This window comes from Oryza glaberrima, chromosome 3 (genome assembly GCF_000147395.1).
Source record: "Oryza glaberrima chromosome 3, OglaRS2, whole genome shotgun sequence".
Lineage (NCBI taxonomy): Eukaryota > Viridiplantae > Streptophyta > Magnoliopsida > Poales > Poaceae > Oryza > Oryza glaberrima.
The window spans coordinates 19,938,538-19,964,806 of NC_068328.1; the positions used below are offsets into that span (position 1 = coordinate 19,938,538).

The window sequence follows — 26,269 nt, forward strand, 5'->3', positions numbered from 1 at the left end:
TTTTTCCAAAAAAAAAATAGAAACCACAAAATGAACTACTTAGAAAGGAAATGGGATTTGGGATAAAAAAGGAAAGATGCCTCGTCACGCGAGCGGGGCGCATCTGACTCCGCTCGCGCGGTCGCGTCGTAGCCTTTCTGCCTTCTACAATCTAAATCTCTTTCACACACGTGTGTGCTTGTGTCTCCTTCAGACATCTTTATGCAAAAATCCATTTTTTTAGACGGCCCGCTTAAATTATCTGCACGCAAAACTAAGGGTTTTTACGCATGCAGTGCTCTTAACTCACCCGCATGCAAAAATACCCCAAAGATTCCCACTCTCATTTTACTGAATCTCCACTCCTCTCTCTCTCCCATAACTCTCTCCCTACACTCTTTCTCTCTCTCCCCACTACCCCACTCCCCCACTTCTCCCCACTCCGGCGGCGACAGTGGCGATTGCGGCAGGACAGCGAGGAAGGGTAGAGGAGGCGTGCGACGGCGCAGATCCGATGGCAGCCATCCTCTGCCCGCGTGGCGGCGGCATATCCAACGGTGGGGAGGCGTGATGGCCGTCGCCCACGCGGATCCGACGGCGGCTGCGCTCCTCACGTGCGGCAGCCACGGATCTGGCAGTGGTGAGGCATGATGGTGGGAAGGCGCGGCGGCAGATCTGGTGGTGGGGATGTGTTGGTATTTCTTAACGACATTACTAGAAATATTCATTTCCCAGCAATGGCACGGAAATAGTCATAGTATATTTATCGTTATAGAAGTAATCCGCAAGTGCACGGATATACCACTATTAGCATTTCACCTGGAATTATTCCAAGGTATCGTATTTATTTAATCCCAAGGGAAGATGTGAAAGAGAAAACCATGCTAATAATTATATACATATATATTACTTGCCTTCATCAAAGTCTAAGAAGGGGTTAATTTAATATATGTGTAGAGTGACACGAAGCGAAAATTTTAGATTCCCTCGAATAAATAATCCTAAGCTAAGTAGAAGAAGAAATAGAAATAAATCAATTCCTATACTTCTAATATACACCCTATCACACCCGAAAATTCACTAGTAATTTCTGAACTAATTTGTGCATAAAATCCTTATCCAGGAATCATCCGAGGTACACAAACTGACAATTTAATATACAAATCCATCATAATAATAACGTTACATACTTACAAAAGAAAAGAAAACAGCAGCGGAATTAACGGTCTAGCGATGGCTTCAACTCCACTCCCACAGGCAGCTCAACTAGGGTATAAGCCAAACGTCTTCTCCTTCTGGATCCTTTTCTTCAACTGAGGTTGATTGATTATTACAAGGTGAACATATGACATACTCCGCAAGCCACACAACAAATATGCAAGTGCACAAGGATACCAAAGGATGGCATAATATAGGCTCATTTGCAAAAGCAGTATTTAGCAAATATTTAATAATAGTAAAACAATAGAGTAATCATCAATTTTAATCAACACTGAACAGCACACCCATGCTGCTCAGGCCCAACCATTCTGAACAACCAAACCCGGCTGCACAGATCTAACTCCATACCAGGAGCTAAGCAAATTATTACCAATTATAGCATCAATAATTATTATGAGAGGTGTGAGACTAATCACGAAAAACATTGCTCAACCCGCCCATTGACCGCGGGCACGGCTATTCGAATAGTTTTAATCTGGCCAGAGGTGTACCACTGTACCCACAAGATACAGCCTCAACATCATGTCTTCCATGCGTCGCGATACTGGAAAGTACCCGAATAGAGGCTGTGACAATACCTTCTGCACAACACAACTCACCACAGTGCACCATTCCTGGATCATAATCACCCCCTCTATAAATATAACCAGAGGCATGGACTCCCCAGCGACCCCCACAGATTTCTCGCCGCTTCTCAGTCTGGCACCCCGCAATGAATCATGCTATACAAAAGGTAAAGCCGTTGCCCACGCTAGCTTCTGGTTGTTACGGTTAATGTCTCACAACGGTAACTCGCAAACCGGTCCTTAATTGTCATGAGCACGACCTTCAAAACCATGTGCTCACAACCCACCATTGACAGGTTTTAATTATCATTTAATTATCATAACACGATTAACCATCGTGAGCTACCATTAAATATAATCATAAATAATAATGTAGTATGATTCATCTCATTAATGAGCTAATGTTTCTAAGCATGGCTAATCAATTACATATGTAGCATTTAGCTGAACCAAACCAATATATAAGGTTCTAGCTAATCAAATTATAACCCATAGGAAAATAAAGTCATCTTCGGCCATTAATTAATTGGGAAAGGCTCACCACCCGATGACATTCAAAAATAATGCATAAGTTGAAATAAAACATTAGCTTTAAACGGGTTCAACATGCTCAAAGGGTTGTTTGGGATCTGTGTGACTTGCCTTGCAATAATCGGTCTTCAATTAGTCTTCTGAATCTCTTCCGACGCACTCACGAACCTTCGCAACGATGAAAACGACAAGCTAACACGCAAAACAGAGAAAAAGACTAATAAAAACCAAATAAAAAGTACATAAAAAGTAAACAAACATGTAGATCATGATTTTAGATGAATTTAGCAACTTGAACAACTTGAATCCAAGTTACGATGATTTACTTATGAATTTCTGAAGTTTAATCAGATTTCATCTAATACAGAAAAACTAAAAAAAAGATTTTATGATGTCACGATGACATCATCGCAGCCATGGCACTGGACCACAACTCCGCCGGCGATAGAGAGCTCGGTTGGGCTATCCGAAGACACCAACACGAAGAGGACGACGACGCGAACTCACCAGTGCAAAGAACAACGACGAACGACGACAAACGACGGCCGGCGACGAGATTGAAGCGGCGACGGGCTCGGCTTGACGGCGTCCCCGGCGCTCCGGCGGGCTTCGGCTTCGGCCGAGGGGTGGACGGTGTGCAACTCCTCCTTGCGAACCCGATGGTGGCGACGGCGACCGAAGGCGACGATGGACGGAGACGAGCGGCACGGCTGGAGCGGCTACGACGGCGGCGGCGCTAGGGTGGAGGCGGCTAGGGCGCTACGGGCGACGGCGAGCTCAGCTGAGGGTGGCAAACGAAAGAGGGCGGATAGGGGATCCTTTATATAGGCATGGATGAGAGAGATCGGGCTTGGAACGCAAGTAATCGCGCCGGGAAAACCTAGGGTTTGGTTTGGAGAGATAAACACGAATCGAGCTCGATTCCGCGTTGATTTCTTCGGGATAAAGTCCGATTCTTGGGGGAAAAGATAGAGGAGGATAAGGAAAACAAATCCCCTCAACTAATTTTACAAACGAAGCACGGGATGCGGCGGATTCAACGGAGGAAGCGGCAGCACAGAGCTCAGCACGGGCGGCTGGAGCTTGAAGAAGAACAGTAGCGCGGGGACGCAAACTAGACTTTTCTGTGTGGTTTCCTATACTAGGCCCGATTGAAGGAGGGACCACAAATGGACTTTGGAGGAGGGATAAGGCCAGCCGAAAGTAAGGGAGAATGGGCCGAGGACTGAAGCTGAACTTTTCCTATTTCGGCCCGAAAAGGAGAAGGGGATTTTAAATACTTTTCCAATTAAATTAATCACGAAAATGATCTTTGAATTGTTAAAAATACTTCCAATGCTCAAATAATTTCAAGGAAAATCCTGAAACTGATTGGACACTCAAAGTACTACAAGATTATAATCAGACCATTTTATGACTAATTTAATATTTAAATGGTTTCTGAAATGCTCTTTGTATTATTAAAATTAGGAATTGAGCTTCGAAAAATCCGAGAAAATTCCAGAGATTATAATTAACCATGGAGAATTTAATAAAAATTAAATCCAGCTATGCTTTATATTTAGGAAATTTTATTTCCCACATTTAACTTTACTTGTAAATTAATGAACATTTAATATAAATTGTAAAAATAATTTATTAAATAATTTATAAATCCTAAGACGAAAATCAGGATGTGACACACCCAATATTTAGTCTACATTTGCTAGTATATAATCATGTGGCCAATACCTCCTAGCAGTGCCCTCCTGGTGTTTCGAGAGACCACTCCGGGTTGCCGAGTTCTTTACGACAACCTGTCATGGCCATCCAAACGGGCTAAATATAGAGGAGTACCCTCCCCAGGAATTTGCCTTAGGAATTTATACCAACGTGGAGGAATACCCGTACTGAGCTCTCACTATCAGCGGCCCAACTCTACTGCCCTGCGGCATATATGCCCAGATAATGATATTTACTAATCTAAGCACCTTGCTTACATTAATAAATACTACTCTACACTCCCACGAAGAACATAGAGCAACCGATAAATCGGACATTAAACCCACACTACTGCACCTCTCTGGTAGGCTACCCACACAATTATAACGACACAGATGTAAAATAAAGTCGATACTCAGACTAAGTAAAGTACCGAAGTATATAAATAAGAATATTTTATTAATACTGAAAGTCTTACAAAAGCAGATAGAAAAGCTACTAGAGCCATACCCGAACTCTTTCGAAGACTCCAAGGACTCTGGGAACTATTATGTTCTACTCCACTTAGCACTAAAAATACTAAACTAAAGTGTAGAGAGGAATCTTGAGATTGCTTGGGTGTATGTGAAGTGAAATGAGCTCCTCCATTTATAAGGTCGGTATGAAGGTTGTAGAAAAGGCGAAATGACCATTCTACCCGGCAACCACCATCAGCAAGCCATCCTAGATGTCCACGTGTAAGGCCAGCCGGAGCCGTAGCAGCCAAGATTCAACCGAACCCCTGGTTCGGCCGAACCTGGGCTGGCCCAGCATGCCTCCTCACTTCTCTGGGTCACTGACAGGTGGGTCCTTATGATTGTTATTGTAGTTGACGCAGTTTTCAGGACGATTACACCTAACTTGTGGGCCCATCTTATCCATAAGCTTGCTTGGAAGTGAGTTTTCCTCATTTTTCTTTATTTTATTTGCTCAATTCCTGCAATAAATTATTCTCCAAGCACAAGTAGTACTATATTATTCTAAAACAAATATGTATTATAAGCGTAACTAATTCTCTTTTATTATAGTTATATTGACGGTTGAAATTGGTTTATAACGACCGTCAACAGGATGCTGGCGACGGCAAATCGGACGATGAGGAGGTGCGGCAGCGGCGGATCCGATGATGGGGAGGCACAGGGGCAACGGGTCTGGCTTCAGCGACGGTGATGGGAGTGGCTGGACCCGGCCACCCCTTGCCTCCTACACCCCCATGAGGACGAGGACGAGGTCAACGGTGACAACAAGGACGATGCGACGACGAGGACAACGGCCACCACGAGGATGGCGCAGCGGCAGCTTCTAGGGTTAGGGTTTCATGATTTTTAGGATTTTATTTTTTTTTCATATTTTTATTTTTGCGTACGGGCGACGTAATCACCCGCACGCGAAAATCAAAATTTTCGCGTGCGGTTGCGCCACCCGCACGCAAAAATAGCAATTTTTGCATACCATTTAGCACGCACGGCTAGCCCTACCGCACGTGAAAACCCTTTCCGTGCTATCTGCAAAAATCTTTTTTTAATACTGTTTAGATTAAAATTTAATCATTGCTATTTAACCTTATAGTTGCGCGTGTCGATAAAACCTCCTAGTTACTCGTCCTCGGAACCCCATCTTACCGAGTGTCCGATTTATCGTGAGATTTGATTTTTATCTACAAGTTTGATTACTTTTATCTAGTTATGGTTTATTTGTTTGATTTGTTTAGAGGAATAAGGTTGATCTACATAATAATATCAATAAGCCATGGAAAAACACGACCACGTATTGTACGATTTTAGCTCAAGGTTTTTTTTTTTCTAAACCGTAGTTATCTTCCACTCATCAAAATATCGGATCACCCCTGCTCGTATAAGCTGGTAGCGGAGCCGTGAGCAAGTTTTTTGTACATGATCGACCACATAAAAGCTTCTTTGACTTGCTTTTTCACCTGCACTCACCACTCGTGACGCTAATGATGCCATGTCGCCTCAAAAGGCCAGTATAACGCTGGCACACCCCCAACCCCACTAGCTTATATGTTCGAGTGGCATATGCATGATCGACGCATGCATTAGTGCTCCTCCATCAGGGAGTGCTAAACATATAAAGATTAATTAGTTCGTCACCGTGGTACACATGCATATCGGATCGGTGATCCAGCGGATCGGATTGATCGAATCACTTAAATTAATATATATTGCTGACTCTACGGTACACATCCATCGTCAGGGGACTGCCAAACTGTTGAATGGAAAGCAAGAGAATTAAAAAAAATGCTGTCAATTAAGGTGGCATGTATATTTCTTTGGAAGAGCTAACCAGTGTCTACAGAGTGCTTGCTTATGCCCTGCCCTCGAAAATGTAAACATGATGCTGAGTTAGTAATTAATACATCAGACACTACTAGAGAAATCAATTTCACATGCCCCCTAACGTTAATTTCACGGGCGAATAAAAATACATAACCGCTACATAATGTTTACCCGGTAAGAGGGTTAAATACCCACCCATATAAATAGAACTAGAGGATGCCCCGCGCGTTGCTGCGGGACTTGGTTAACATCAATTTGTTAGATAGGAGGTACAATCTCAAGAAGAAACGGAAGAAACAAATGGTTTTCTTGGAGAAATTCTTTTTAGCAAACAGCACATTCAAAGCATAAGCTACAAAGAAGCAAAATGGTCTGACGTAAGTTAACAAATTGTAATGTTATCTGAATGGGCATTCAACCATAAAGCTCTTTTATACGGATTGTTGGGCCGGATACATGTAGATGTGTATGAAGTTGGGCCAATGTGTTCATGTGGGCTACATTTGACACTGAGGAGGCGAAGAGACTCACCCGGTGCCTGATGGGTTGGGCTCTATGTTGCGTTCCATCCAACGACTGAGAAGCAATCTAATACATTCATCTAACGGTTCACAATTGATGATGACGTGAAAGCATGAGGTTTGAACTTTTGGCATTAAGTTTAAGAAAGAAGGGATACCACGAACTACTACTACTACAGAAAAACTAATATGCGTCGGTTCCAAAACCCCATAAACACCAGATTTGGGATAGGCACCTCGGCATTGATAGGGTGACCTCATCTGTGCCTGATTGACAACAGGCACCGAAGAGGAGCGACAAATTTTTTTAAAAAAGCAGCTCGATGAATTGGTTCAAATTGAGCCGATCGCCCCCAATACCTATAGGCATAGATAGGGGTGGATAGCGAGCTAGCTTGGCTCGGCTTAGTCTAGCTCCTAACGAGCTAGCTCGGCTCGGCTCATCATCCTAACGAGCTAGAAACCTAGCTCGGCTCGACTCGTTTGAAAGCTTGAGCTAGCTCGTTAGGCTCGCGAGCAAAACCATCCAAACAGAACTCAGAAGTCGAAGCAGCACCTCTTGTTCTTCATCCATCTCAGTCGCAGCCAGCAGAGGAGGAGAGGATGGTGCTCCTTTGGTAGCTGAGGACGGCCTGATGCGGCGGCGAGAGAAGACGCCGGTGCCGCACTCCTTCGGTGGCTGAGGACGGCCGGATACGAACGGCGAGAGAAGACGTCGGCGCTGCTCCTTCGGTGGCTGAGGATGGCCAGATGCGGGCGGCAAGAGAAGACGCTAGCGTCGTGCTCCTTCGGTGGCTGAGGATGGCTGGATGCGGGCGGCGAGAGAAGACGCTGGCGCCGCTCCTTTGGTGGCTAAGGATGGCCGGATGCGGGCGGTGAGAGAAGAAGTCCGGCGCCGCCAACGCGTGAGGAGAGGAGAGCAGGCGGTAGAGGCGGTGGTGGCTGGCGGCGGTGCAGTGCGAAAGAGGAGTCGAGAATGACGAGAAGGGGATCGACTCGAGGAGTCGTGAAAGGGGATCAACCGATCGACACTAGCTAGGGTTTTCTGTTGCCAAGTTAGGCTGTTGGGCCTTCTATTCTATGCAGCTATGCCACAGTCCACAGGCCCATAGCTCATGTGCTCTGGCTCGTTAAGGTCGTGACCAGCTCGCGAGCTAGCTCGAGCTAGCTTGTTATCTCTAACGAGCCAAGCCAAGTCGAGCAGAGCCGAGCCAAGTCGACACGTTGTAATCCCAAAATCAACTTCTCAAATAAAAAATAATTCAATTGCGATCACCAAATCAACATCCTGAATTACAAAATGGTTCACATATGCATATTATCCAATCCTTCCCCCAATCCCCACAAAGTAGCTAGTTCACATATGACTCGTCTACTACGCGCTGCCATATAAAACAAATTTTCCATGTTGTGTTGATGTCATTTCTTCTTCCCTTCCACTAATTTAAAGTCTTCAACTACATCCACTACCATTGGTTTTCACGTGGACTGTAGTCACTTCTCCCCGGAGGATGAACTGCCGAATGCCGGTCATGTCCTCCACTACCATGCTGCACCTTCTTAGCTCCCATGGAACAACTATTGTGCTATAAATAGAGGATAAGTGTTGGTATTTCTTAGCGACACTACTGAAAATTTAATTCCCAGCAGTAGCACTAGAAATATTCCTGTTATATTATGGTTACAGATGTGATCCGCAAGCGCACGGATATACCATTGTAGCATTTCACCCGGGAGTATTCCAAGGTATCGTATTTATTTTATCCCAAGAGAAGATATGATAAGAGAGTACTATGCTAATAGTTTATATATTACTTATATACATCAAAGTCTATGCAGGGGTTAATTTAGTTCAAAGGGTAGGGTGACACACAGAAGAAAGAACTAAGAACTACTCTCACTAAAATATAGTCTAAGCTAAGTGGAGAAAGAATAAGAAAAGTATCATTCTTGTACTTCTAGTACATACATCTTTAGTCTATACTTGCTATTATACAGTCATGCAACCAATACCCCGTACCCAGTGTCCTCCTGGTGTTTCGAGAAGCCACCCCTGACTGCCGAGTTCCTTACGACGGCCCATCATGACCATACAACCGGAGCTAAATACGGAGGAATACCCTCCCCAGGGAATTAACTTAGGATTATATACCGGCGCGGAGGAATACCCGTACTGAGCTGTCACCATCAGCGGCCCACCTCTCATCCGCAATATACAACCCCAATTAATGGTATCTAATAATCTAAGCACCGCACTTATATTACTAAATACTACTCTACATCCTTGCAACCGACATAGAGCAACCGAATAATCGGACACTAAACCCACACCAATACACCTATCTGGAAAGCTAGTTACACGACTATATTAATTCAAGTATAAAGTAAAGTCAGCACTCAAGTAATATGAATGGAATAAATTATCGAAAGGGTATAAAGAAGAATATTCTATTAATTCAATAAGTCTTACAAAAGAAGAGAGAAAAGCTACTAAAGCCATACCCGAATTCTCCTGAAGACTCGAGGACTATAAAGACTATTATATTTCCTACTCCACTAATACTAGAACTACTAAAAAATACTTGAGAGAGCTCTTGATCTTCTTCTTGATGTGTGTGTGGGAATGAATGAGAGGAGGGGTATTTATAGCCCATGAGGTGCGTTGGGAGTGTGGAGATGCTCCAAGCATCCTAGGAGCATCTTTGCTCTCCTCTTGACATGTAGCATGATGAAGCATCCAAAGAGCATATTTCACCTCCTTGTGCCATGTGTCCATGCTTATGACGGTTTCTACTAGTAGAATTGCTCCCAACCGTCATAAGATACCTGTAGATAACTGCCGGTGGAAAATGGACTAGATTGGGCCAGCTGGTAGTTCGGCCGAACCAAGGGGTTCGGCCGAACCCTAGCCAGGCACAATCAGCCCACAATTCGGCAGGTGGATTCCTCGTTTGCCCCTTAACTCAGAACAGGGAATTTTGGGCTTATTTGATCATGTCATATCTGAGTTCTCAGCCCATCTATCCACACGTCTGATTCTCGGCAGTGTCTGTTTGATTGATCGATTGTTGTACTGTCGATTCTCCTCCATTTTGATAGCTTCTCCTGCATGGTTAGTTTTCCAAGCATATAGTGGAATAGAATATTTTATTTATGGAATAATGCATTACAAGCATAGTTAGTCTTCATTAATTGGGTAATATTGACGGTCGAAACTAGTCGATAACGACCGTCAACAATAAGTAATGTGGGTTTTCTTGGCACACCATCTTTATGTCTCACCTTTCTCCACCCACAATCCTGCGGTAGCGAATCACTGCAGCAGCCCAATACATTAGCACCAGTGAGGAGGAGGACGAAGGCTACACCGGCAGCTCCTCCGGCGACACCACCTCGTTAGAGTGGAAAGCACAGCCTCCATTGCCATGCAAAATGACAGGCGAAAATGAAAGGGACAACGACTTCAAGTGGTAGTACAGGGCCCTGCCGAAGAAGGACTCCGACGACTCCTACTCTAACTCCGATGACAATGAAGAGGGCAATGACTGTGGAGGGAAGCGTGAAGAAAGAGGCAGCTGAGGAGTTCCACGAAGCGGAGTCGCAAGAGGGGGGGGGGTGCTTGCGTGGCTGTGGCTCCACTAGATGAGCCGCTAGCCAGGGTGCCGGCCAGCTGAAAATAAATGCTGGCGGCTGCATAGGTGAAGGAGAAGGCGCTACACTGAACCCCAGCTCTTGTTCCGGATATGGCCGACCACTAGTGCCCCAGCACCGACCCGCAACACGTGCTCTTCCATGGGGACAACCCTCAGCACTTGCACGACTACAGTGGTAACGTTGCGACCATGCGACTCCACCACAAGTAGTTTTATTTATTTAAGTCTAGAGTATGACAAGTAGTCCAAGTAGTTTTTTTTTTGAAAGATGGGCCAAGTAGTATTTTGTATAGGGTTTACACTTGCTAAGTATTACAATTGGGTCTAGTTAGAATATTTTGTCCAATTTCCATATGTCAAAAATAATATATTTTATATATGGGGCGATTTTTTATTTGACCTTGTTTTGAAGCCTAACTATCGATCTGACCCCACTTTTATAAGTTTGCTTATTCGATCCCACTTTTATAAGTTTGCTAAGTATTACAATGGAAGCAATCATCTAACCCTATTTTCACTACACCTTTAGGGTTTCATATAGGAAAAAAAATGTATTTACTATCCTAAACTGACCAAAATGCCCCTTAGCATACAAACCCTATCCCCACATTTCCAGTCCACTTATCCATTCATCTCAGGCCTTCTCGGTGGCGAGTTCTACGGTGGTGGTCTGCAGGAGCTCAAGCTGCAGCAGCACCGTGTGGGGGCACGGGTGGCAGCACGTGGAGGGAGCAATGGTTGTGGCATCCAGAGCGGCGATGAAAAGGGGGTGTTGGTCAGAGGTGGTTCCTGCACCTGCAGCGATGCGGCCTTGCGGCGGATCCAGTTAGAGGCAACAGTAGTTTTTTTTTTCGGCTTTTCTTTTCTTTTTTTAGCACCTTTCTACTTTTTTTCTCTTTTTTTGGATTTTTTTTAAAAAAAAGACCTCAAGAACCTTAATGTAAGATTGCAAGGACTCAAACGTAAATATGAAAATTATAGGAACTCAACTGCAAAAGTGCAAACCTAAAATTAAAATTATAAAAAATGGGATGCTCTCGTTCATAGGTTTTGTTTTTGCAAACAGATCTTCAATCCGACACTCGATAAAATTCCACCAAGCTGTTGGGCAACTCACGTTATAGATTGAAACCGAGAGTAGACGGAGAAATCAGATTCGAAGGAGAGAGGTGCCATTTCTTTGTGTTGAAGGACGGCGAGTGCGGACTTGCACAAGATATAAACGGAAACTAACTTTTAACCGATCCAATCTAATCTACTTGTCCCCTTCCTTATTCCTCGCGTGCAAAAACAGAAGCTCTCGATCATTGCAAAGACCTAGACGTCTAGGCAAACCTTACATGCAATTCCCAAATTGACCGATGGAAATTTCTAAAAACTACCAAAATCGAACCCCCGGTGGTGAGACGAGCCCCTTTTTGCAGGTCCCGACGACAACAAACTCACGGCGGCGGTGACAACAGTGGTACTAAACGTGACCATAACTCGAAACTTCAAACTAACTAGACGCTAAAACCAGTAACACGACTCGACGATGCAACGCAAAACTCAACAAAGTAAAAACTTAAAAGACCAATGCAGTGGGCACAAAGATGGCTAGGTAATGGATGCAATATTTTCTATGGCTATTTTCTAATGGGTGCAATATTTTCTGGCTATTTTCTATTGGTCCGATCTTTCGATGAGTTGATGATAACTACGATTTAGGTGAAACGTTGACGACCCGACTACAATCGTATGAGACGTTGTGGTGTTCCGCCTTAGCGATCAATACAGCCCTCCATGGGTTGTTGATCTTGCCGGTGCAGATCAACCTTATTCCTGCAAAAAAAATCGAAGAAACAAGCAGAACAAGATAAAAGCAATCTAAATTGCAAATAGGAATTGAACACAAATGATAAGTTCGGATTCCGTAACTAGCAAAACGACGATCTAATCGACCGGTGGATCACACGGCAAAGTTGCGAAGCGAAACTTTAATCTAAACAAAACCCAAGAAACCCTGAAGGGATACCTAGCTATTTAAGGAGGTGGGAGGACGATCAAGGGGTCTCCAGAGTCGAGCTCCACCTGGTTGGGGCGCACCCCACATGGGCCGGGGTCCCAAATAAAGTTACAAGTTCATACGCCCATTATAAGTGACGTAACACCTTGTTTATACGATTACAGCCGACTGAGATGGAATTTGGAGATGTGGCTGGATCCATTGGAAAGAGGACTCTGAGAGCTTTTCATCAAGTACTCGCGGGCCGAAAACGGAGTGGCCGTTTGAAGTCAGCGTAGTAGGTGGCCGAATCAGATTCCAGCACTTAGATGACTTGATCGTGATGAATTCTTGTTGATCCATGATGTGAGCAATGGTTATATCAATGGTAATCATGGTCACGTCATACACGTATATATACATATATATATATATGTACTGTTGCATTGCGTAAGTAGCATATACTTCTAAGAAGCAGTTAGCAAGAAAAGAAAGAGTAGTAGTATCTGATAACTTATAGTATATGCTAATTTGAATATTAGCAATATTGTTAAGGGTGAATAGTCAGTCCAGTCCTTCAACTTTTGTTCAGATGTCAATTCGTCTTTGATGTTTTGTAATGTCCAAACTTATGATGCGGCTTAATATAGTCCTTGGAACCACTTAAAATGCAATGTGGCATGTCCACATCATTCATGCATGTCAAGCTAACATTTCAATGTCCATTTTAACCTTACATTTTTTATAAAAAAAACAAAGGGAAAAACAAGAAGAAGCAATCATAAAACAAAGGAAAATGCCAAATTCTTTTTGTTACCAATGCTACATCTTTTTACCAATTGCCAAAACCTTTTTTTTTGTTTTTTTCTCAATAGTTGTTCTTTATTTCCTATGAAAACGTAAGGGTAGAATGGACATTTAAATATTCAATATGCTTGCATAGATGATGTGGCATGTACACATGGCATTTTTAGAGGGTTTAAGGACTATATTAAATCACACAATGGACTTTAGGGACTTGTTTGGACAATACAAAATATCAAGGACTAAATTAATCCTTAAGCGAAAGTTCAAGGATCATGTTGGTTATTCATCCTATGGTTAACATTTAATAAGTTGAATTGAATCACATGCCGCTGCAACGAATCGCTGCAATGAATCCGGAATCAGGTGTGCATGCACGCAACGGTAAATTATACTCCCTTCGTCCCATAATATAAGGGATTTTAAGTTTTTGTTTACATTGTTTGACCACTCATCTTATTCTAAAAATTTGTGCAAATATGAAAAACAAAAAGTTATGCTTAAAGTACTTTGGATAATAAAGTAAGTGACAAAAAATAAATAATAATTCCAAAATTTTTGAATAAGACGAGTGGTCAAACAGTGCAAGCAAAAACTCAAAATCCCTTATATTATGGGATGGAGGGATTATATGTTTCCTTAATGAGATCAAAACCTCAATCGGATGATAATAAGAATACGTACTCCCGGAAGTACAAAACGGCCGTCATATATTTAGATACACAAACACACACATATACATATATATATATATATATATATATATATATATATATATATATATATATATATATATATATATATATATATATATATATATATATATACTCTCACTCCTTTAAAAGAATAAGTTGTATTTTTCTTACTAATTAGCTGGGTGACCCGTGCAATTGCGCGGCTAGCACCCATATAAAATTATCTATTTTTCTATATTTGTCATTACTTAAAATTTGTTAAATAGCCATTACGTTGTCTTATAACCTTAAAAGATCGAATCTTATCATCCTTAATCTTTTATAGTTTTTATTTAAAAGTAACACCAGTCCTTAATTCTTACTCTTTTATCAACCCTTTATTTGTTTACCCAATATATCACGGCTTTTATTTATCTTCCTTTAAACCACTAAAAAATACACCTTCTAGTTTTTAGAGTTCATTGTCTCGTCAGGTTCAATTATTATAATTTTTAGGAATGTTGTCAAACATTAATATTGTATTTCTTCATGATCAACCTGTTGTCCCCCATATTTATTGTTGTTGGGATTTTAAAAATTGAACATAACTATCGTTGGGGTTCATCTTTTATTTTCTAGAAATCCACCCAACCGCCGCCGGCTTCGCCATACTATACTAATGTATTTTTATTATCATTGAGATTTTCAAAATCGAACATGATTGTCATTGCGATTTACTTTTTTACTTTCTAGAAGTCCCACCAACCATCGTGACCGTGTTGCTTAACGGCTTGTCTATCGTCCCTCCTCTTAATCATCATTGAGATTCTATTTGTGGTTTTGTTTATAGTTTTTAGATGTCGCATCAACTACCACCAACTTACTCCTTTATGGGCCTAATGTTTCTCTCCTCTTTATTGTTATCTGTCATTCCTTAGTTCTAGATGGACTATTTTTTTAAAAAAAATTCCATATTTTTTATTCCGATATTTTCTTATTTGTAAAGTGTATTCCTACTTGAACTCTTAGAATTATTTTTCTATTTTTAAATTTTTTTTATTTTTTATTTCGAATTTTAAGTACTCATTTTTTAAATTTCTAGAAGTCCCGCCAACCGCCGCCGGCTGCACACTATTATACTCCTGTATGGCCTACCCATTGCCTCCCCTGTTTATTATCATTAAGATTTTAAAAATAAAACATGATTGTCATTGCGATTTATTTTTTACTTTATAAAAGTCCTGCCAACTATCGTGACTATGCTGCTTAACATTCTATCTATCGTACCACCTCTTAATCGTCCTTGGGGGTTCTATTGGTGGTTTTGTTTATAATTTTTAGATTTCTCATCAACCGTTCACCATCTTACTGTTTTACGGGCCTATTACTTGTCCCTTATTTATTGTTATTTGTCATCGTTGAGTTCTAGGTTGATTAATTTTTAAAAATTCCATATTTTTTATTTTGATATTTTTTATTTATAAAGTGTATTCCTACTTGAACTCTTATATTTATTTTTCTATTTTCGAAATTTATTTTATTTTTTTATTTCTAATTTTAATTATTCTTGTATTCAGTTCTATAAGAACTCTTCTTCAAATATTAATTATTTTTAATTCTAAATTTCAGTTATTTCTAAATTGTATTCCTACTTGAACTCTCTTTTTCTATTTTCTAATTTCAGAATTTATTTTATTTTTAATTCCGAATTTTAATTATTTTCGTATTCGATTGTATATTGACTCCTTTTCTAATATTACTTATTTTTAATTACGAATTTCAGTTATTTATAAATTGTATTTCTAATTGAACTCTCTTTTTCTTTTTTCTAATTTCAGAATTTATTTTATTTTTAATTCTGAATTCTAATTAATCTCGTATTTGATTCTGTATTGACTCTTCTTCCAATATTACTTATTTTTAATTCCGAATTTCAGATATGTCTAAGTTGTATTCTACTTTAACTCTTCTTTTCTTTTTCTCCAATTAATGTGGAAATTTCTAGCCTCCACAGCGAACGTGGTGCCTTCTTTCAAGGCTGTTTTAATAACTAGGATGGTAGCCCGCGCGAATGCGCGGGCATTCCTGAATCATAGCTTAAATGTTTCTTTTAAGATATTTGTTAGTTTACAATATGTAATATTTGATTTATCTATATAAGCACCTATCTATAAAGTTAATCATCTTCATCATTTAAGAAGACGTGGGTCTTTAAATCCAAATTAAAGTAAGGTGTTGTTTTTCTTTTTAATTAAATGTTTTGGGCTCTTATTTTTAAAAAAAATCTCAAAAAGGTTATTTATAATAAATGTGTTTTATTCCTTCTTTTAATTGGTTCACATTTGATGCAATTTGTTATACGTACTTATGTATGAATCAATAAAAATATAGAGTAGATATATTCTAGACCTCGCTTCCTATAATATGTGCGATCTATATATTTGTTTAAATACATTTAGTCAAACCCGAGTGTTAAAACCCAAATTTAATAGTAAGAAATATAATATTCAAAGCCAACTATCTTCTGCTATGCCATAGAACAGAGAGAAGTCTATTGATATGTAGTCACTTAAAATGATGAAGTGGTTATGCATGGTTGTCTCAATTTAAGGGAAAGTTATGAACCACAATGGTTCTAAGAAATTATAAGGTTTTCTAGAATTGGTTCATTTTACACTTTTGTTTTATTTTATACAAATATTATTTTAAGTTCAAATGCATGATATGACAAATAGTGACATCATTACACCCTATGTGCAACTTTTTTTAAAAAAAAACTATCAATAAGCAAGTAAGATTGGTATAGATTCTCATTATTTATTAATAAATAGATTATATGGGACATAAGGCTATGGTAAATTGATGGGTTTGTATACTCCAAAATATTTGCATTATGTGATAGATAATTCATTTGGGAACATTTCATACTACCTCCGTCCCATAAAAATTGAATTTCTAGGGAATTAAGGACATATTAGGAGGATAGACAAATGACTTCAATAACCCTATTTAATGAACACAGTACATATACACATTCCATGTATAAACTTTATTAAAAGGAATATTAAGAGAATAGGTTAGAGATGAGATGGAAAGAAAGAAGATTACAAGGAAATATAATCAGTTTACTGGGTCCCACATTAGCAGAAATATAACTTTTATGGGAAAAGGTTCGAAGGTAAAAATTTAATTTTTATAGGACGAATGTAGTATATAGTGTGTGAGGCTCTAGTTGTGAATACGGTTTGATTGCTAATAATACATCATAGAGAGAGGGAACCGAATGGGTAGAGGGACCGATATATACATGTATGTACTAAGTACGGACGTACATGATGGAAGGGAGGACGTGGCACACGTGGGCCTTTCAATTTTTTAATAACAAAAATCTAATTAGTCCACCATGTTTTATGGAAAATCAATGGTTGTGAATGGACTTGAATTATTTATTTTCGTTTTTCATCTAATCTAAATAAGAAAGAAAAAAATAGAAAAAGAAGTATGGTGGGATGATACGTACGTACAAACGTACATGCTGTACAGGTACACGGACCGAGGGATAATTTAAGAGAGATAAATTGATTTGGTAATTTTGTACTCGTAAGATAGATCTAACGGTGGTGATTTGGTAATTTTGTAAAATAGTTGAAAATAATGGGTCTACCCGATTAAATGAAAATCAACGGTTAGATGTTTTGTTTTTTCCTTAGAATTTTTAGGATTTATCAATGCGCCACGTGACGACTTAGGAGCGTTTTTAGGAGCACCACGTGACGACTTGAGAGCGTTCGTAGGAAGTTTCATTGGACTTTTAGTATATAATAGATAGATAGATAGATATAATAGATAAGGATAACATAAGATTGCTTTCTCAATAGAAAATCGATGTTATTAGATCTGTATTATCATTATACTTTTGTATTATGTTAGTAAAGTAACTATGAGTCGAAACCTTAATCCTAACGAAACAAAATGTGTCTTATAGTACAAAACAAAGCGAATACTTATGTGTAATATAATTAAGATTTTGATATAATAAATTTAGCTATGTCAGTTCCTCCCCAATTCCCGTTGTCTGCGTGTTTTTATTTTGCCCTCTTTCCTTATATGTTGTATGACATAGCGCATTCCTCTATGAATATATCCCAAACACATCTTTTTTATCAGCGACACAGCATTGCACCGAACTCATCTTCCTCATCTTAAATCTACTAAAGAAAACTAGTCGCCGTAAAACACGATCAAGATATGAAGACCATCACTGTCCAATGATGTGTTGAACACCATGAGTCAGGATGCGACGGTCGTATCATATAGGGAATGGCTTATATGAGTGGAATCCATGGCTTCTCGTCTATTACTATTCATATGACCGATCTGGGGTTTGTGGCATGGGAATGGACGAGCGACGACAATTTGGAAGGGAGGATCTACACAGGATTTTGACAGGAATTGAAGTATAAAACAAAGGATTGCAAAACATAAAAAAACACAGGAATGATCGTTTAATTGGACTGTAGGAAAAAAAATGCAGGAATCGGATAAAAGAAATAGACTCAAAGAAAATTTTCCAAGAGGATGGAGCTCTTGCTAAATTTCCTCCAAAATCTCTATAGGATTGTCCATTCTATAGGAATTTCAAAGGATTGGATAGGATTCAATTCTTTGATTCAAAAGCATTCATTGGAATTTTTCCTATAGGATTTAAATTCTCCAAAATTTCTATGTTTTTCCACCAAATCAAAGGGGCCCTAAGAGAAAATCAACAATCGAATGTTTTTCTTTCTTTCTTAGTATTTTTAGTATTTTCTCAAATTTATTAGAACGCCACATAACGATCTACGAACGTTTGTACAAGTACATGTCACTGGTGGAGAAACCATCTTTCCTCCCAGTTCGTAACCCCCTAACTACGAATCCGGGACTAAAGATCGCTATCTTTAGTCCCGAGCGAAATAACCGGGACTAAAGATCCCTATCTTTATTCCCGGTTGGTGTTACCAACCGGGACTAAAGAGGGAATAACAGCAGTCCAGATGGTCCCCTTTCTTCCTTTTTTTTCTTTTTTATTTTCTCCCGAATCAAGTGGCATGCATATCCCCAAATCCCAAATCAAAGTAACATCCCAAATCCACATCACAAATCTTAAAGTTACTTATACACACAAATCAAATACATCACAAATCCTAAAAAAATTACACATAAATCAAATTACATCACAAGTTCTACAAAATTCATCGCAAATACATCACAAGTTCACATCACACACAAATCAAATACATCACAGATCATGCAATAAATCACAAATTTTTTAAAAAAAACACATAGGCGCCTGCCGGCCGGCCGCTGCCGCCTCCTCTCCGCGCCGGCCAGACCCCGCCGCGCGGCCCTCTGCGGGGCTGCCCGCCACCGCGCCGCCCGCCGCTGCCGTGCAAGCTGCCGCCGCGCCGGCCACCGCCCCACCGCGCGGCCTGCGCGCCGCCACCCGCAACCGCGCCGCCCGCCGCCACCGCGCATGCCGCCGCCGCACAGCTCTCCGCACCGCCGCGCCGGCCGTCGCCCCGCCGGCCCGCTCATGCGCTCGATCTCGCTCGATCCAGCGCCGCTTATCCGAAAAAGAAAGAGATAAGGCAGGAAAGAGATAGGGAGTTAGAGAGGAAAAAAAGAGATAGAGAGAGCTTGTTGTGTGGATGAGAGAAGAAGATAAGTAATAGGGATTATACAGTATGTGTTAATTTTTATTCCCGGTTAGTAACACCAACCGGGACTAAAGTTAGATCTTTAGTCCCAGTTGATGTTACAAACCGGGACTAAAGATCCTAGGCGCCTAACAAGGTCTGACATGGAACCAATCGGGACTAAAAATCATCTTTAGTCCCGGTTGCTGTTATCAACCAGGAATAAAAATCATCTAGTCATGTTGTTCTTATAAACCGGGACTTAAAAATATTTTTTGTCCAACCGGGACTATTGTAGATTTGGGTCGACCGATCAAAGATGGTTTCTCCACCAGTGTGTGATGGCTTATAAGTGTTTATAGAAAGTTTAAATGGCATTTCGTATATAAGAGATAACGTCGATCCCAGTTGGAAGAAGAAGTATGCGCGTAGACACAAATATGAGAGATATTGAACTATATGCCACTCTTAGATGTGGCAATTAACTATTTGCCACTGGACCCATATGTCATAGACACATGTGGACCCATATGTCACTGAGATAGGTGTGACAAATAGTTAATTGCTAAATCTAAAAGTGGCAACACCAAATATGAAGTAGATGCGCCAAGCAGTTTATTGCAAGCTTGTAACGGACATCCTGACACCTGACTAGTTATAGACCACATGAGCAGAAGAAGATAATGCTTCAAGCTTTCCTCTACTTTAATTTGCTAGTACCAGGCTAGTTTCTGTAGAGCAAGCTCCTCACCACACGCTATGTTTTGTTGCACTCCTACGTGTTATCAAATCTTGGTCATATACTCGTATATATCGCAATCTGGCTTGCATGCTTTACTTACTTTGGTGCACATGCATGCAGATTCTATAAAAAAAAATGAAGTACATGTTTTTTATAGGCAAATTTGATGCTTGGGCATATATATGGAGCATATATTTATCATCAATTCCCGCTGTCACTAGCTAGAACGGCCGCTAGTTCATCACACAAAAATTAAATTCCATCAGTCTATTTTAATGTATGACGCCGTTGATTTTTCGACAAATGTTTGACCTTTCGTCTTATTTAAAAAAATTATATAATTATAATTTATTTTATTGCAACTTGATTTATCATCAAATATTCTTTAAGCATGACATAAGTATTTTTATATTTGCATAAAAATTTTAAATAAGATGAGTAGTCAAATGTTGGTCAAAAAGTAAACGGTGTCATATATTATAATGTGGAGGGAGTATATAGGCGTGGAAGCAAGCTGCTTTGCTTGCTACCAATGGTTGATTGCAACATATATATGTAGTGGCTGCAGCTGCCGTCGCTTAATTAGAATGAGCCTCGAGCACAACAAGATGATGATCACTCTCGTGCGGTTGCTGCCGCTCGTCCTCGTCGTGGCATTGGCGTGGCCTGCGGCTGAGGCGCCGGCCGCCGCGAGCCCCCCACCGGACCCGGTGCAGTGCTCGTCCGGCAGCGGCACGGCCAACTGCACCGTGTCGAGCGCGTACGGCGTCTTCCCGGACCGGTCGACGTGCCGCGCGGCCGCCGCCGTGTATCCTTCTACGGAGGAGGAGCTGGTCCGGGCCGTGGCCAACGCGACAGCGTCCGGGACCAAGATGAAGGTGGCCACCAGGTACTCCCACAGCATCCCGCAGCTGGCCTGCCCCGGCGACGGCGACGGCGAGGGCCTCGTCATCAGCACTAGGCGGCTCAACCGCGTGGTGGCCGTCGACGCCGGCAGGATGGAGGTGACGGTGGAGAGCGGCATATCGCTGCGGGAGCTCATCGCGGAGGCGGGCAAGGCCGGGATGGCGCTGCCGTACGCGCCCTACTGGTGGGGGCTCACCGTGGGCGGCATGCTCGGCACGGGCGCGCACGGCAGCTCGCTGTGGGGGAAAGGCAGCGCCGTGCACGAGTACGTGGTCGGGATGCGCATCGTCACGCCGGCGCCCGCTGCCGACGGGTACGCCAAGGTGCGGGTGCTCACCGCGGCCGACCCGGAGCTTGACGCCGCCAAGGTCTCCCTAGGCGTCCTCGGAGTCATTTCTCAGGTAAGGTATCTAGGTATGCTCCACTGTATGCGTACGTTTAAGTTATATGTAGCTATATGTAGGACTAGTATTGAACAAGACGACGAAACATTTTAGCTAAGTTAATTATAGGTTGTTTCTGTTTCTTCCTGGCATTATTGAAAATATATTGATTATCCTCCCCCCCCCCCCCCCCCCCCCCCGCCCCCCTTTTTTTTTTCTTGAAGTGCTCTTCGCCACAAAAAATTGCAGCCTCTTCGTCTATTTTTCTAAAACCTTTTGTGACTAAAGACTGACAATTTCATTTTGGTTTTACATCAACCATTGTATCGAAATGGGTTGATCACTGATATGATTTTTTTTACAATTCTTATTAATAATATGCAGTATTAATTTGTGGGACAACTTGGTGATAGGAGATAAAAACGTCTGAAGAAAATGCACTAAAACTTAACACGTTTTCTGAAGGTTTTCAGCCTACAGGGTACATCGCTAGTCTGGTAGAGACGCTAATAAAAAGGGGTAGTACCATATAAGCACTCCAGCTGGTACAGGGGCCGTTTCCTATTGACCGATCCAGTAGAAACAACAATTAATTACTGATATGCAAGTAAAAAAAAACAATTATGGGCAAAATGTATGTGTATGATTAGTGGTTTGAATTATGTCGAAAAAAACTCAAAATCAACTCTAACATAGAATTAATTTTTGTCTACGATTGACAAACGATGATATACAAAAGGATCAAACTACAGTTGATGTTACCCTTGGACATACAAGTGAATATGATGTAATAGTTTGGTTTGTTTATATAATTAGAATTAACGGCACTTACATAGTGATAATCAGACTAACTCCCTTCGTTCAGTCCACGTTATAAGGTGTTTTGGCATCTTCATCTTTCGTCTGGATTCACTAACATTTATAAGAATTTAAACACATATATAAAACATATACATAGACACATGAATATATCAAAACCCAAAGCGTCTTATAATGTGAAATAGAGGAATTACTATTCGTTGAATTTTCTGGTCTTAAAATTTTTCCTCCTTTAATTATGTACATCCAAAAAAAAATATAGGCCAACGCGGTCATCTTTTAGTTTAAAAAAATATTATCTCGTGACACATGTTTATTCAATTAACATGCAAATCTAGCGGGATATGTGTTAGCAAACACTCCTTTTACCTGAAACTTGAGATCTAAACAATTGATTCATCAGAGTCACTCCTATACAGTGTGACAGATTGCTCATTTCTTATTACGTACAAGTACTTCCACGAATTAGTACATCGCTTTTTAATGAGTACGTAGTCGATCTGCCGGGATTGTGTGATACTTGGAGTACAAAATATAATACTTGGAGTACAAAATAACCAGCTTTAGTGTAATTATCACAATCTTTTCCACTTTAGTTCTTTTGGAGTTGTTTGGGCTACAAAGAATTTATTCTCATTTCTTCACATGCTGTCATGATGCATCTTGCATCCTGTCCTTCATTATAAATTTGTGCTTTCAGATCCTCTTACTTTTTCTTTAAGATCCGGCAAGGCCAAAAGGAGGGACCGAATAAATACTAAATAGTGATTAAAAAGGGGGAATTTAGAAAGTTTTTTTTGGGATAAATTTAATTTTGAAACCATCTTATTTCCTTTCTTTCCCTCTAAAATTTGATCCGTTGCACAAACCAAGTAATGCACAGCCATGGGATTAGTGCAGGTGACTCTGGCGCTGCAACCTCTGTTCAAGCGTTCTGTGACGTTCATGGAGCGCGACGACGACGACCTGGCGGACCAGGTGACCAAGTTCGGCTACCAGCACGAGTTCGCCGACATCGCCTGGTACCCGGGCATCGGGCGAGCGGTGTACCGCGTGGACGACCGGCTGCCGATGAACGCCTCCGGCGAGGGCGTCCTCGACTTCATCGGCTTCCGTGCCACGCCGAGACTTCTGATCCGTACTAACCGCCTCGCGGAGGAGCTGTTCGAGCGCGCGGGCAACGGCAGCGGCAAGTGCGTGACGTCAAGGGTCACCCACGCGGCGCTCTCGTCGGCCGGGTACGGGCTGATGCGGCGGAGCGGCGGGCTGTTCACCGGGTACCCGGTGGTGGGCCCGCAGCACCGGATGCAGGCGTCCGGCGGCTGTATCACCGGGCCGGAGGACGCGCTCCTGACGGCGTGCCCGTGGGACCCCCGGGTGAGGGGCTCCAGCTTCTTCCACCAGACCACCTTCAGCCTGCCGGTGAGCCGTGCCGGGGCGTTCGTCGGGGAGGTCCGGCGGCTCCGTGACATGAACCCCAAAGCGCTCTGCGGTGTGGAGCTCTACGACGGAATCCTGATCCGCTACGTCAAGGCGTCGACCGCGCACCTCGGGAAGCCGGCGGCAGGAGGCGGCCAGTCGGACGACATGGTGGACTTCGACATGACGTACTACCGCAGCCGCGACCCCAACAGGGCGCGGCTGTTCGAGGATGTCCTGGAGGAGATCGAGCAGATGGGGGTGTTCAAGTACGGCGGCCTGCCGCACTGGGGCAAGAACCGCAACCTCGCCTTCGTCGGCGCCGCCCGTAAGTACCCGCGCATCGGCGAGTTCCTCCGCATCAAGGACGCCTATGACCCCGACGGCCTCTTCTCCAGCGACTGGAGCGACATGATGCTTGGCATTGGCGGCCGTGCGCCGACCAGGGACGCGCCGGGTTGCGCGCTGGAGGGGATGTGTGTGTGCTCGCAGGACGCGCACTGCGCGCCGGAGCAAGGTTACGTGTGTCGCCCCGGCAAGGTGTACAAGGATGCCAGGGTCTGCACCAAGGTGTAGTCCATGTAGTTTGATCACGTCGGGACACACGCTTCAGTGAATTCTTATGGCGATTAGTTACCGAGCATTCGACAGTAAAAGCAACTGAAGAAAGGGTGATTCTAATGTGCTGGCAAATCACAATTCAGTCAATTTGCTATGGTGCACAGATAGATTTGCAGGTGTTCAGTCTACTACACCTGAACTATGTTTAACTGATGTTTTCACCTGCTTGTTCCTACATAGACGCTTTAATATAAAACATATGTTTCCTATTTTCATAAGTAATACTGTGATCAGCAGTTGTTGTACAGAACCAGAGTTCACTGAAATAAAAGGCTAGTGCAAAAGGAAGCAGAAGTAGCTGAATGAATCAATCCACCAATTGTAGTGAACATGTCAAAGACCACACGATGATGAGAAGGCAAGGGGGAAACTCAGTAAAAAATGATGTAGCAGGAGGAAATAAGGGTACTTACCGATTAAATTATGTAGTAATGCTACAATTATCTATACTAATATAAAAAGAAGGAGTTGTACCTCCCAATCCTACCTGCCAAATCATCCCATCTCATCTCATCTGTCGATCAGCCAGGTGACATCATCTCATCCGTCAGTCCACTAGGTGAAATCATCTTTTCATCTGATGGCTCCAAATGGTTACGAGCAGGCGATCCTACCGTGAAATCACGTAACCTCGACGCACCCCACCACCGCGAAATCCGCCCCGTGTTTACACCGCTGCCGCGCCGCGCTATCCCCGGACGCCGAACACCTCCTCGCATGGGGCATCCTCCCGCTGCGCAAACACCGCAGCTCCATCACTGGCCGCTATTTCCTCCCCAAATCGCGTTCCTAGCTTTGTACCGTGCCCAGACAACCCACCAATCTGCCATGCCGTTTCCTCCGTCCCAGCGCGAAGGAGAGCTCGCGACTCACGAGAGGAGTCGTCCGCTCAGCTGCGCCCCGGTTGCCGCCGCCTCCGCATCGCTATGGAACTCGCCGGTGGCGCAGCGAGCCACTTGAGGGTGGGTTACCATCGTCGCTGCCCGCAACCAACGCCGTCGCCCTGCCCACAGGACCACAACACCATGCCTCCGCCGACGCCGCAACCAGATCGACTAGTCAAGCATCCCCCGTGCCGATGAAATCCCCAGTCAAGCCAGATCGACGAGCGGATCCGATGCACCGGCCAGAAGAATGGGCTGCTCAGTTGTAGGTGAGTTAAACTTTGCCATCTTCCTTTCACTCAATTTGTTGTTTTGTCTACCATGATTGGTTTCGCACGAAACTGAAGTGAAAGAATTTGTGGATGAAAAGAAAGTTCAGAATTGCATGTCATGTCTCTTGATTGCTAGACAAACTGATTAACTGTGCTTGCAAGGGTGTTTGTTGAAACGGCTTAACCACGATTTCTTCCCAATCCTGGTAACAAGCAACAGACACAAGGTAATAACCTTTGGTGCCAGATGTTGCATCACACTCTTGCGTGAGCAGCAAATGTTCGACAAAATGCTTCTTAGGTACTGTTATACGCTTGCATGCTATTTGATTCTTTTTTGTCTAATTATCTCCAAAGTTTGATTACGTTTTCCAGGTCCAGTTGGCAGCTAAACCAGTATTGCTTACAAGTCAAAGATATATATATATATATTGCAGACAAGATATATATATATATATATATATATATATATATATATATATATATATATATATATATATATATATATATATATATATATATATATATATATTGCAGACAATATGAGAGTTTTTCTTTACTCCTGAACACCTATA

At 42.1% G+C, this 26,269-nt stretch overlaps 1 protein-coding gene across 1 annotated transcript; it reads left to right on the forward strand.

The window, feature by feature from the left end:
• The first annotated feature begins 20,977 nt into the window (after window positions 1-20,977).
• On the forward strand, window positions 20,978-25,025 carry LOC127767697 (L-gulonolactone oxidase 2-like). The gene is made up of 2 exons (XM_052293119.1): window positions 20,978-21,697; window positions 23,399-25,025. The coding sequence occupies exons 1-2, from the start codon at window positions 20,978-20,980 to the stop codon at window positions 24,491-24,493; spliced, it is 1,815 nt and encodes a 604-aa protein (XP_052149079.1). The 3' UTR covers window positions 24,494-25,025.
• Window positions 25,026-26,269: the final 1,244 nt, after the last annotated feature.